Source organism: Scyliorhinus canicula, chromosome 8, assembly GCF_902713615.1.
Source record: "Scyliorhinus canicula chromosome 8, sScyCan1.1, whole genome shotgun sequence".
Classification (NCBI taxonomy): Eukaryota; Metazoa; Chordata; class Chondrichthyes; order Carcharhiniformes; family Scyliorhinidae; genus Scyliorhinus; species Scyliorhinus canicula.
This window is the reverse complement of record NC_052153.1, coordinates 193,054,585-193,068,276: the sequence shown is the minus strand read 5'-3', so window position 1 is coordinate 193,068,276 and position 13,692 is coordinate 193,054,585. Positions and strand designations below refer to the sequence as shown.

Genomic DNA, 13,692 nt, shown 5'->3' with positions numbered 1-13,692 from the left:
CATCAGGTGGTGAGGGTTGGCATGCAGGTACAGCAGGCGGTGAGGGTTGGCATGCAGGTACAGCAGGCGGTGAGGGTTGGCATGCATGTACAGCAGGTGGTGAGGGTTGGCATGCAGGTACAGCAGGCGGTGAGGGTTGGCATGCAGGTACAGCAGGCGGTGAGGGTTGGCATGCAGGTACAGCAAGCGGTGAGGAAACTAATGGCATGGTGGCCTTTATAGTGAGAGGAATTGAGGATAGGAGTAGGGATGTCTTGCTGCAGTTATACAGGGCCTTAGTGTGTCCATACCTTGTATTGTGCAGTTTTGGTCTCCTAGTTTGAGGAAGGACATTCTTGCCATTGAGATTGTCCAGTGAAGGTTCCCCAGACTAATTCCTGGGATGGCAGGACTGACATATGAAGAAGACTGGATCGACTGGGCTTGTACTGACTGGAGTTTAGAAGAATGAGAGGGGATCCCATAGAAACATATAAAATCCTGATGGGACTGGACAGGCTGAATGCGGGAAGAATGTTCCTGATGTTGGAGACGTGCAGAAGTAGGGGTCACAGCCTAAGAATAAGGGTGGCCATGATGTGGAGATGCCGGCGTTGGACTGGGGTGAGGACAGTAAGAAGTCTTACAACACCAGGTTAAAGTCCAGCAGGTTTGATTCAAACACGAGCTTTAGGAGCACTGCTCCTTCCTCAGGTGAATGGAGAGGTGGGTTCCAGAAACATATATATAGACAAAGTCAAAGATGCCAAGCATTGTCTGGCATCTTTGACTTTGTCCATATATATGTTTCTGGAACCCACCTCTCCATTCACCTGAGGAAGGAGCAGTGCTCCGAAAGCTAGTGATTCGAAACAAACCTATTGGACTTTAACCTGATGTTGTAAGACTTCTTACTGAGAATAAGGGGTAAGCCATTCAGGATTGAGACGAGGAAGAACGGCTCTCAGAGAGTTGTGAACTTGTGGCATTCTCTTTGGGGCAGCAGGGTAGCATGGTGGTTAGCATAAATGCTTCACAGCTCCAGGGTCCCAGGTTCGATTCCCGGCTGGGTCACTGTCTGTGTGGAGTCTGCACGTCCTCCCCCTGTGTGCGTGGGTTTCCTCCGGGTGCTCCGGTTTCCTCCCACAGTCCAAAGATGTGCGGGTTAGGTAGATTGGCCATGCTAAATTGCCCGTAGTGTCCTAATAAAAGTAAGGTTAAGGGGGGGGGTTGTTGAGTTACGGGTATAGGGTGGATACGTGGGTTTGAGTAGGGTGATCATTGCTCGGCACAACATCGAGGGCCGAAGGGCCTGTTCTGTGCTGTACTGTTCTATGTTCTATGTTCTATGTTCTACCACACAAAGCTGTTGGGGCCAGTTCGTTGGATCTATTCAAGAGGGAGCTGGACGCGGCCCTTGCGGCTGAAGGGAGCAAGGGGTATGGAGAGAAATGGGGAGTGGAATACTGAATTTGCATGACCAGCCATGATCATATTGAATGGTGGTTGCAGCCTCGAAGGGCTGAATGGCCTACTCCTGCACCTATTTTCTATGTTTCTATATTTCTGTAGCTGCCCTCAGAGTGTTTGACGGGGACAGAGTGGAATGAAGAAATGGGGAAATGCCATTTTCGGGGAAGGTTGCAAGAAGGAAAATGCCCTGGATATCCCGTGTTTGCATTGGCAGCCCACCCCGGCAGATCGTGAAGATAATTGATCCACGAAACATTAATGGGCCTTGTATTTATGGAATGCTTTGTGACACCAGAATACCTCAGCGCCCTGCCTCACAATCAACTGGGTTTGAAGTGCCAGGTTTAATAAGGGCAGTCATTCTGTGCACCAAGAGTTCTGTGATAACGAGGTCCAACCATTCCTTGTTCTGTCCAGAGTTTCTTCAGGATCCTCTTGAACAGGGGGAGGGGTGTTTTCAGTGTTACCGTCGCCTCTGACACTAGTTTTCCCACAGCGTGCCTGTGAGTATCGGATGGTGATTGTCGTCTCACTATCCAGGTATGAGCGCTCAGCCAAGCCGGCAGCAAAGGAACACGAAGAGGGCAGGCAATTTGGGGGACAAGGAAACCCTTGTGCACTCTCTAGTGCTGTCATTACTGGGTGCCGGGTTATTGCAGCTTACACTGAAGTCCATTATCTCACGAGATAATTCTTGCCACCAAGGGCAATATCCTCTTAATTTATCTCCCGATAGGATAGCAAAACAGCAACTCCCTCACCTCTTACAATGTCTCCCTTTTCATTACAACACTCCTTATCTCTCTCCAATAGTCTCAATCCTTTGAAATTTATTGTCCTGTTTCTCCAAAGCGGCAAAGGGAGAACTTGCATTTCCATAGCGCCTACCACAACCTCAGATGCCCCAGAGCACTTTACAGCCACTTTTGAAGTGTAGCCACTGTGATAATGTGAGAAACACAGTTGCCAATCAGTGCACAGCAAGCTCCCATGGGAGCTGTGAGGCCATGTTCGGAGAATGTCTCCTTCGGGCAGCACGGTAGCTTGGTGGTTAGCATAAATGCTTCACAGCTCCAGGGTCCCAGGTTCGATTCCCGGCTGGGTCACTGTCTGTGCGGAGTCTGCACGTCCTCCCCGTGTGTGCGTGGGTTTCCTCCGGGTGCTCCGGTTTCCTCCCACAGTCCAAAGATGTGCGGGTTAGGTGGATTGGCCATGCTAAATTGCCCGTAGTGTCCTAAAAAGTAAGGTTGGGGGGGGGTTGTTGGGTTACGGGTATAGGGTGGATACGTGGGTTTGAGTAGGGTGATCATTGCTCGGCACAACATCGAGGGCCGAAGGGCCTGTTCTGTGCTGTACTGTTCTATGTTCTATAATGACGTTCTTTGAGGGACAGATTTCAGCCCAGGTAGCACAGCGGTCAGCACAGTTGCTTCGCAGCTCCAGGGGCCCAGTTCGATTCCCGGCTTGGGTCACTGTCTGTGCGGAGTCTGCACGTTCTCCCCGTGTCTGCGTGGGTTTCCTCCGGGTGCTCCGGCTTCCTCCCACAAGTCCCGAAAGAAGTGCTGTTACGTGGATTGGCCATGTTAAATTGCCCTTAGTGTCCAAAAAAAGGTGAGGTGGGGTTACTGGGTTACGGGGATAGGGTGGAGGTGTGGGCTTAATTAGGGTGCCCTTTCCAAGGGCCGGTGCAGACTCAATGGGCCGAATGGCCTGCTTCCGCACTGTAAATCATACGATTCTATGAAATAGTGCAAATAAAATAAAAGAAAACTATTCACGAGCTTGAGTTAAATCGGTGGGTGATTGGTTAGTCCTCAGCCTCCTAGCTGTTTGTGGAGTCTTCCTGTGTAAACATTGACTGCCCCATTTGCTAATGTGGGAGCAGTGCCTGGAAATCAAGGTCATTGTTTGGGATTCCCCCGTCGATGTGTAAGGTGCCCCGTAGCTGACATTGGGTGAGAATACAAGGTCCCCTTGTCCTTTGCCAGTGTACGGGCTTTTCCAACGGAGACCCATATTGACCAAGCCAACAGCAGTTAGCAAAATAACCCGAGCACCTTAAACCCAGCAGCTAAAACCTCCTCAACAAGCTGGAATCCCTCTGCCACAATCTCCCTCACTCTTGAGCCCTGTGGCCACATTGAAACCATGGTTCATCGCTCCTCAAACCAGCAGTTTCTTTTTTCGTTCATTGGGCGTTTATTTCCCATCTATAATCTGCGTGTTTTGCAAGGATATTCATAGGTGCTTTTAAGAGTCAACCACATTTCTGTTAATGAAAAATGAAGTGAACATCGCTTATTGTCACGAGTAGGCTTCAATGAAGTTACTGTGAAAAGCCCCTAGTCGCCACATTCCAGCGCCTGTTCGGGGAGGCTGGTACGGGAATTGGACCGTGCTGCTGGCCTGCCTCGTTCTGCTTTAAAAGCCAGTGATTTAGCCCAGTGAGCTAAACCAGCCCCTTGTAAATGTAAGCCAGGCCAGGTAAGGACGGCAGATTTCTTTCCATCATGAATGAGGGTTCTTTTTACGACAATCGCCCGTGGTTTCATGGTCATCGTTAGACTTTTAATTGCAGATTTTTGCTGAATTCAAATTTCACCATCTGCCGTGGTGGGAATTGAAATGAAAATCGCTTATTGTCACGAGTAGGCTTCAATGAAGTTACTGTGAAAAGCCCCTAGTCGCCACATTCCGGCGCCTGTCCGGGGAGGCTGGTACGGGAATCGAACCGTGCTGCTGGCCTGCATGGTCTGCTTTAAAAGCCAGTGATTTAGCTGAGTGAGCTAAACCAGCCCCAACCAGGGAATTGAACCCTGGTCCGCAAAGCATTACCCTGGATCTCCTGGATTACTAATCCATCGACAATACCTCACCTTCCTGCCACCTGTAAATGTAGGAGCCTCTGTCTTCCCTCCCTCGGGCAATCCATAGCCCCTAAAAGCCTAACCAACCCTGACTTTCACATTGCAGCCTGTGGGAACTGGCTGTGCCGCACCGGCCTATATAACAGCGATGCCGCAGTCCCGGGGAATTGATGAGATGAGAAGCGCTGAAAAAGGGGAGGCCTTATACTTACCTATACCTTGCAACAAATGATGATAGTTTTTGAGGCACAGTCACGATTGTAATGGAGGAATTCTGTCGGTCAAATTATACACAGCAAGATCCCACAAACGGCACTGTGGCAATGGCCCGATAATCTGCTTTAGATTGAGGGATAAACACTGACCAGGACACTGGGGAGAAGTCCCCTGTTCTCCCAGTAGAGGTATTGAACCATTTATGTGTATTTGAGAAGATAAATGGGGCCTTGGCTTCAGGTCTGACAGCACCTCTGAACAGTGCAGCACTCGCTCAGTGCCTCACTGCGAGCTTCAGCCTGCATTTTGAGCTCAAGTTTTCGGAGGGAGTCTTCTGACTCACCCTGGACACCTGGAGCTCGGGTCTGAGGGATGTGGTAACGCCGCCGTGTAAAAGTAAGGCTTTCTTTCGCTAATCTCCCTCTGATCTCTTCACCATGTAGGCTGAACAGCCTACACCTGTTCCCACATCTTATGGCCTGATGGGCTTCTCAATCAGAAACAGCTCTCAACAAGACTGCATTAACATGTAAAGAAAAGAGATTAAATTGCAACCATTGGACATTGAGAAGGTTTTATTCAATCAGCACAATGTTTACAGATAGTTGAGTGGGACAATGTACATCACTTAATAAATATTGCATCTTAATAAATGAAAAAGGTTTGTATATGGGCCGAATGGCCTCCTTCTGCACTGTAAATTCTATTTGAGCTATGGTGGCCACCTCACTCTCAAGCAATTTACCATCCACCCTACCATTGGCTCTCACTCTTTTGAACTTAACTCCGAGACTGTTGATATTGCCAACAAGGCTCTGTTTGTTATCCAGTCCCTGTTGCCCTGGGAAGGAGCTGATACAGCTGCTCAATAAACAGCCCAAGATGCTCATTGTGACAGACCCCCAAACAGCTGACCTGGGGCCTGGACCCTCCAGTACCGTCCTCGCCCAACTGAGCTACAGATCCAGCCCTGAACTCTACCCAACTGCAGATCCTGCCTCGCTCGCCTCCGGGCAACTCGCCTCGCCTCGACAACTCCTTGCTGACTGCCAAAGGGCTGGCAGCAAGCAGGATCTGCTCAAACCTCAGTCGAGAATCCTCTCCCCCATTGCACATGGCGGGCCCCCAATCAGTGTCTCCATGAACCTCAATCCCATTCCCAACCGGAGATCATTTCAATTCCTTTTGGAAGGAGCTTCACCAATTCAGCGAGACAGTGCCACGCACAAACGTCTGAAATAGCAGCAGAAGTGGCCATTCAGCCCCTCAAGCCTGCTCCGCTATCCGGTAAGACCATGACTGATCTGTTGGTATCCCAGGTTCTACATTCCCATCGACCCCCGATAACCCTTCATTCCCTTGCCTAACTAGAGCCTGTCTACATCCATCTTTAAAATATTCAATGGCAACGCCTCCAGCACCTAAACTGGGGGCCACTTAATCCCAACTCAATAGCTTTTGACCCACCGATCATGGTCACAAATGGAAATTGTGAAAATCAACAAAATGTCATCACAGGTACAACAAGAGTAAAGATCCTGTCTCCGCATTGCATAATTTCACTCCAGCAGGGTTAGATCTCCCATTCTACACGTCCGTCAACCTTTGTGACCTCGCAGGGCTGCAAAGCAGTAATGCAGAATGCAATAATGATGAAGTGGTGCACATCCTCCGACAATGGGGCTGAATTTACAGTTACAAGCAAATCGAAGCTACATTTATCACCCAGAAACAGGTTCACATTAGTTAGGGATCGTCTGATAGAGTTAGCTGTAAAATAAAGGAAGTTGAGCTGATAGATGCTGCGGACTACACGTGATCCGGGAGGGGGAGTTGTGATACTTCCACAGTCTCTCACTTCTTCCTTGATCGTACTTGGATGAGGTTATTAGTCACTGGAGAAAGATGTAAAGAGAAATGCTTAGAAACAAGAATATTTTCCTTCGACTTCATCTAAACATCACACAGGAAGGTACAGTACGGGGTTAGATACATAGTAAATCTCCCTCTACACTGTCCCCATCAAACACTCCCAGGACAGGTACAGCACGGGGTTAGATACAGAGTAAAGCTCCCCCTACACTGTCCCCATCAAACACTCCCAGGACTGGTACAGCACGGGGTTAGATACAGAGTAAATCTCCCTCTACACTGTCCCCATCTAACACTCCCAGGACAGGTACAGCACGGGTTTAGATACAGAGTAAAGCTCCCCCTACACTGTCCCCATCAAACACTCCCAGGACAGGTACAGCACGGGGTTAGATACAGAGTAAAGCTCCCTCTACACTGTCCCTATCAAACACTCCCAGGACAGGTACAGCACGGGGTAAGATACAGAGTAAAGCTCCCTCTACACTGTCCCCATCAAACACTCCCAGGACAGGTACACACAGGGTTAAAGACAGAATAAATCTCCCTCCACACTGTCCCCATCAAACACTCCCTGGACAGGTACAGTGCGGGGTTAGATACAGAGCAAAGCTCCCTCTACACCGTCCCCATCAAACACTCCCAGGACAAGTACAACATGGGGTTAGATACAGAGTAAAGCTCCCTCTACACTGTCCCCATCAAACACTCCCAGGACAGGTACAGCACGGGGTTAAATACAGAGTAAAGCTCCCTCCACACTGTCCCCATCAAACACTCCCAGGACAGGGACAGCACGGGGTTAGATACAGAGTAAAGCTCCCTCTACACTGTCTCCATCAAACACTCCCAGGACAGGTACAGCACGGGGTTAGATACAGAGTAAAGCTCCCTCTACGCTGTCCCCATCAAACACTCCCAGGACAGGTACAGCACGGGGTTAGATACAGAGTAAAGCTCCCTCTACACTGTCCCCATCAAACACTCCCAGGACAGGTACAGCACGGGGTTAGATACAGAGTAAAGCTCCCTCTACACTGTCCCCATCAAACACTCCCAGGACAGGGACAGCATGGGAATCGATACAGACTAAAAGGATTGCGTGCAATCACTTGCTAATCTTTGAGACATAATGGAAAACCCATGTATGCCTCTTGAACAGGAATCCAATATATCTGAATATACCCATTGGTGTGATTAGAGGCTGAAAACAATGAATGTTCTGCTTACTGGAGCTGCTTGAGCATGGCACATCTCTTCAATAATCTCTTCACCCATCTGGCCTCCGGTGGAGCGCACAGATTCCTGTTCTTCACCGTCGTGAATCTGTAAAAGCAGGTCCAAGGTGAGATTAGAAATCAAACCAGCGAGAGCCGGCACTGCAGCATCGGCTGGCCTCACCGTGCAGTGTGTGACTGTCTACAGAGGACGCGGGAAATTTCCACCTCCTATCCAATGCTGCCCATTTCATAACGCAGGCTGTGGTTTTGGTTCCGGGGTCGGGCGAGGTGGGGGGGGGGGGGGGGGGGGGGGGTGCTGTTGGCTGGGGAGAGGGTCACAATCGACCTCAGTACCAAATTCAAATGGAGAGATGGGGATGAGCAAAAGCTGGGCAGGATTTTCATTCCCGGACGCCATCTGTTCACCTGGCGTTCATGCCAAACAGTGTGGCCCCAGCTGGGCACTGTGGGTGATGGGAGGTTGGGATTGGGATGCGGGCACTGATTCTTCTGCTGCCCCTGAGCCTGGGGAACATGTCTGATCGATGGGTTTGCTGTTAGTTTCTGTGCCGGGCAACAGGTCAAAGTGGCTTCTAGTTGGGGAGGGAAGTGGTCGAGGAGGATTATTCTGGGATCGAGGTGGCTCATTGTTATATCTGCGGGGAGGCGAGGGGGGGGGAGAGGCAGGGCCGGTTTTAAGCCTATTTGACCAATTTCATCAAATTGGGCCCCGCACCTTAAGGGGGCCCCGCGCCAGCGGCGACAGAGTTACCGTTTGAAGCCTTTTCTGTATTCTAAGAGGAACTATAGGGTGGTTTTTACTTTTGGGGAACGCACCGCATTATCATCGACAAATCCTTCAGCCCTGCGTCGCCAAATCCTTCCGCCCGGGTAAGTAAGTTTCAAAATTTTAGTATATCAAGCATTTAATGTTTTTTTTTGGTTAAAGACGAGCATACTACACGAAATATAAACATACATAAATTTTTACTTTTGTAGAGTAGGGGCCCCGCCATCACTTTTCTAATTGGGCCTGCAATTCCTAGCACCGGCCCTGGGGAGAGGGGGGAGGGGGGGTGCTGAGGGAGCGGGGTGAGGTGGGGGCTCTGTGGGTTGCAGGGTGCTGGGGGGGGGCAGGTTGGGTGTAACACAGAATTCCTCCTACTTACACCACTGCTCGAATGCGACAACCCGAGGCAGCGTCCTGCACTTTGCAGTCTGCCACAAGGCGTTTGGGTATCACTCTGTGGCTGACAGACAGACAACAGTCCAGGGCACCATCATCGCCACGGTTCCCTGAAGAGAAGGAGAGAAAAGACATCATTGGCAGGACTGTTACTGTTACACATAGGACCAGAGAGAGAGAGAGAGAAGCCCTTCGGCCCATCGACTCCATGTCATGTGGTAGTGAAGAGTTGACCAATGTAGTTTGGAGGTGTGACCAGGTCGAGTTCTGGCCTGTATGTGACTCCAATCCCACAGCAAATTGGTTGACTCTTACACTCACCATGCTAAATCTGCTCATCTTTTAAGCACCTCCATTGCCAGTTTAAGCCAATTGCGGCTGGACTGGCAGTTGTGAGGTGGTGGGGGGGGGGGGGGGGGGGCAGGAGGGGTGAGTACCTCAGAGTTTAGAGGCTTGGGGCAGGAGGATTGTTCCAAAATCTAGAATCGGCCGGGCTTTGCGCTGCTGGTCGAGTGAGAGGGTGAGACGTCTGGGTGTGGGTAGACTGTGGCTGAGGACAGGGTGGAGCTCGCGTACAACGCCATCACAGTCGAATAGCCACACAGTCACCGAGTGTGTGAATGGCGATCGCTGGGTTGGATAGTGAGTGGGCCGTGCTGGCGAATCGTGCCCCAGTAAAGACTCAATGTTGCCAGAAGGGGCTTGGATACTGAACAGGGATGGTCACGTAAAGGGGAAGGGGGGTCCGGTTTTTCATTTATTTCCTGGGCGCGGACTGGCTGGATGGTTTTAGAAAGCCTCGCGATAAACACATACCGTCTCAATAATGGGCAGTAGATTGCCACCCGGGTGCCTGTTGGATTTCTAACCTTCACTCCTCCAAGGTGTGGGGTATCTTCCTGTCACCGTGCCAACAGGATCTCCTGAACACGGTGAATGGGAGGCTGCTGGAGAGGTGTGCGGGCTGCCCAATATTCTACCCTCTCCGCCAGAGGCCACTCTCATCTCTGAGCTGGAAAGTTGTGAGTTCGATCCCCCAGTGCAGACACTAAAGCGCAGAATGCAGAGTTCAGCCCCACTGCAGTACCGAGGGAGCGCAGCACTGTTGGAGGTGCTGTCTTTCTGCAGTGAAGCCCTGTCAGGTGGACATAAAAGATCTGACGGCCACTAATCGAAGAAGAGCAGGGGAGCCCTCCCTGATGCCCTGCTCAATACTTGTTAAATCAGCATCGCAACAACAGATCAAAATAAACTACCACAGATGCTGAAATGAAGGCAGAAAATGCTGGATAAACTCAGCAGGTCTGGCAGCGTCAGTGGAGAATAACAGAGTTAACGTTTCGGATCTAAACGGCCTTTCTACAGAACGTCCATGCAACAACAGACAATCTGATCATTATTACAGTGCTGTTTTTGGATCTCCCTGTGCATAAATTGGCTGTCGCGTTTCCCGCATTACAACAGTGACCACACTCCAAACGGCTGCAGGGTGCTTTGTGATTCTGGAGGTTTGGGACAGGCGCTATCGAAAGGCAAGACCTTCTTTGAAGGAACGTGGTCACCCTGGGGCTTCCTGTGATTGGAATCCGCGGCTCAAACTCCCGTGGCGCCCTTGGAGACTGGTAATCTCCCCAGAGCTGATTGGAGGGCAGAATATTCTGGAAAAAAGAGCAACATGTTGCCTTCCGTCTTGCGTTGGACCCCTCCACCCCCCTGATCCCCTCCCCCCTCCCCGACCCCACCAACCCCCTCAGCCAGGTGCCAAACAGATTCGTCCAGCACCCTTCACGTTTCCCGCTTTCGCCATTCAGCCTTACCTTGGCAGGAGTGACATGCGATGGCGCAGAGCAGGAGAGCAACTTTGAGGTGAAGACTCATGATGGTGGACTTCAGGAATCACGAGAGAACGAGCCAGCGAGTGCCGGATGGAGAGGAGCCAACGTCTGGCACGATGATCACAGGGTAAGCAACTCTGAGTGTTACACAGGACGGTGTCCCAATATATATGCAACTCGCTGAAGTTTCACTATGACTTTAACTGTTGATTGACTGGGAAAGATTTTTCTTTCTGTTTTTGAACAATTAGATCTCATCATGTTGCTCTGAATTAAAAAAAAAATTATTTCCTGGCATGTGAGCCTTGTTTATTAAGCCAGCATCTGTTGTCCATCCCGAATTGCCCTCGAGCTCAGTGGCTTGCTCTGGGCAGTTAAGAGTCGCATTGCACAGGAATATAGGACATAGAAGCAGGGCTCTCATGGCTCAATTTGAACTCAAAATCTATCCACAGAATCCCCACAGTGCAGAAGGAGGCCATTTGGCCCATCGGGTCTGCACCAATCCTCTGAAAGCGTACCAGCTGCCAGGGTGGGATTTGAACCCGCGTTCCCCGAACGTGAGTCAGGGTCCCTGGATTACTAGTCCAGTGACATTTCCTCTGCATCAATGTTTCCCCCAGCAGTGCCAGTCCTTGCTCGCTATTCACCCGCCTTCCACCAGTGGGCAGCAGCGAGCAATCAGAAACAAGAGTTGGCTGTGGGATCTTTCTGCCCTCTTTACTTACCCAGGTGTCCTCATTTGCCAGGTGGACAAAGGACAAACACAGGGTTCACGATTCAACCCGGATTTATTCACAAACACAATAAAACAGTTCTTATCCCAGATATAGTGGGAGAGATTCTCCGGCCCGCCAGGGCGTTTTTGGGCCCTGCAGGTAGCAGACGTTCCCGCAGCCGGCCAATGGGGTTTCCCATTGTGGCCGCCCCCATGCCGTCGGGAATCTCCTGGCCGCGGGAATGCTGCTGGCGAAGCGGAAGATCCCGCCAGCGGAGAATCCCGCTGAATATGTCCAAGATTCCAATACGACCCATGCAGATGAACTGGATCAAGCTATGGGTCCAATACTCTGAGCCTCGGTCTTCTCTGTCTGCCAGGGTGGGGCTCGCTTCAGTCTGCCAGGGTCCACCCACTCCTCAGGTAGACTGTCTGCCCAGCTCTCTGTCCCTGTCCAGTGGATTCGAGTTTGGCTGTTTGACTTCCCCATCAGGCCTGTCTGTGGTTCTGACTGGGGCTTTAATTTAAAGTGTCCGATTCTGCATCCAGCAAGATGCTGGGGCAATCTCGCACAGACCCTGGCTGGCAGCAGCTAACATAGCAGAGCCCAGGCCTGTGAGCCAGCGCTGGTTAAACTCTCCGAAGGATAAATGGATAAATGCTCATCGACTGGAAATGTACAAAAGCCAACCTTTCCTCGTGATATCCCACAATATGCACAATTGGAGTGTTCCAAACCCCCAGATGTTTGTACAAAAAAACACACAATGGGGGCAGCAAGGTGGCACAGTGTGTTAGCACTGCTGCTTCACGGTGCTGAGGTCCCAGGTTCGATCCCGGCTCTGGGTCACTGTCCGTGTGGAGTTTGCACATTCTCCCCGTGTCTGTGTGGGTTTCGCCCCCACAACCCAAAGATGTTCAGGGTAGGTGGCTTGGCCACTCTTTCGAGGTCCACCAACAAAACAGAAGAAAGGAAAACAAATTAATGGACAATGTAAAACAGGGCCACTCCTGTTAGGGGTACGGCCCGAACATAACAAAGATCAACGGAAACTTAAAAAAACCACCAAATTAGAATGCTGTTCAAGGGGGTCAATAAAGCGCCCCAATCCCTGTGGTGCCCACTGGGCAAGGAAGGCCTTGATGGTGCCCGTGGACACCGCACGCTCCCTTTCCAGGGACACCCAGCCGCGAATGTAGCCGCGGAAGAGGGGCAGACACTGCGGCCGGACGACCCCCTCGGTTGCCTGCTGCCTGGATCTATAAATGGCGCGCTTCGCCAGGCCCAGGAGCAGGTTCACAAGGAGGTCCTCCGCCATCCTCGCCCATCTCTGCACGGGGTGCCTGTAGATTAGGAGCTTGGGGCTAAAGTGCAAACAAAACCCCAGCAAAAGATTGGTCAGAAAACTAAAAAGGGAGTGCAGCCTAAAATATGCGACATAGACATGGTCCACGGACTCCACAAGGCCGCACAAACGGCAGGATACTTGGGAGTCCGTGAACCGGTGCAATCGGAGATTGTACGGCATTGCTGCTTGCAACACCCTCCACCCCAGGTTCCCAAGATTGAGGGACCTCCGCCAGCCGACGGCCAAGGCACGCCATGGTGTGTGCGGACGACGGGCGAGGGTAAGGAGGTGAAGGGTGTGCAGCAGCAGCCCGTACGGGAAGCCCCTCCGCGCAGTGCGAAATGGGACGGAGGGTATTTCCGCGAGGCGGCTAGGATTGTGCGGCTCCAGCCCCCGAGGGAGGTTTCGGGATCAATGTGGAATTCCGTCCGGGCAGGGGTTCGCCCAGACGGGATACCAACACACACCTGCACGTCCTCCAAACCACGACCCCATCGGGTCCGAGCTCAACCGTTTTAAGGTCTCGGATGGCATTGGCTGCCAGCCGGACGTCCACTGCTGCACGTTGTGCTAACTCATAGGGTGCCACCAGCCCACTCCTCTGCCACCCGGCACGTCCCCGATCCTGGTCACCCCGGCAGCCACAGCTCCTCCTCCACCCGGCACATCCCCGAACCTGGTCACCCCGGTAACCACAGCTCCTCCGCCACCCGGCACGTCCCCGATACTGCTCACCCCACCAGCCCACTCCTCCGCCACCCAGCACGTCCCCGATCCTGGTCACCCCGGCAGCCACAGCTCGCCCCTCCGACACCCGGCAAATCCCCGATCCTGGTCACCCCGGCAGCCACAGCTCGCTCCTCCGCCACCCGGCACGTCCCCGATCCTGCTCACCCCGGCAGCCACAGCTCCTCCGCCACCCGGCACATCCCCGATCCTGGTCACCCCGGCAGCCACAGCTCGCTCCTCCGCCACCC

General features: G+C 51.9%; 1 protein-coding gene across 1 annotated transcript; it reads right to left on the bottom strand.

Moving 5' to 3' along the window:
* Nucleotides 1-5,092: 5,092 nt before the first annotated feature.
* On the bottom strand, nt 5,093-10,821 carry LOC119970777 (C-C motif chemokine 19-like). The gene is made up of 4 exons (XM_038805937.1): nt 10,631-10,821; nt 8,797-8,923; nt 7,638-7,733; nt 5,093-6,430 (listed from the first exon to the last, which is right to left on the bottom strand). The coding sequence occupies exons 1-4, from the start codon at nt 10,689-10,691 to the stop codon at nt 6,424-6,426; spliced, it is 291 nt and encodes a 96-aa protein (XP_038661865.1). The 5' UTR covers nt 10,692-10,821; the 3' UTR covers nt 5,093-6,423.
* Between the last annotated feature and the right edge of the window lie 2,871 nt (nt 10,822-13,692).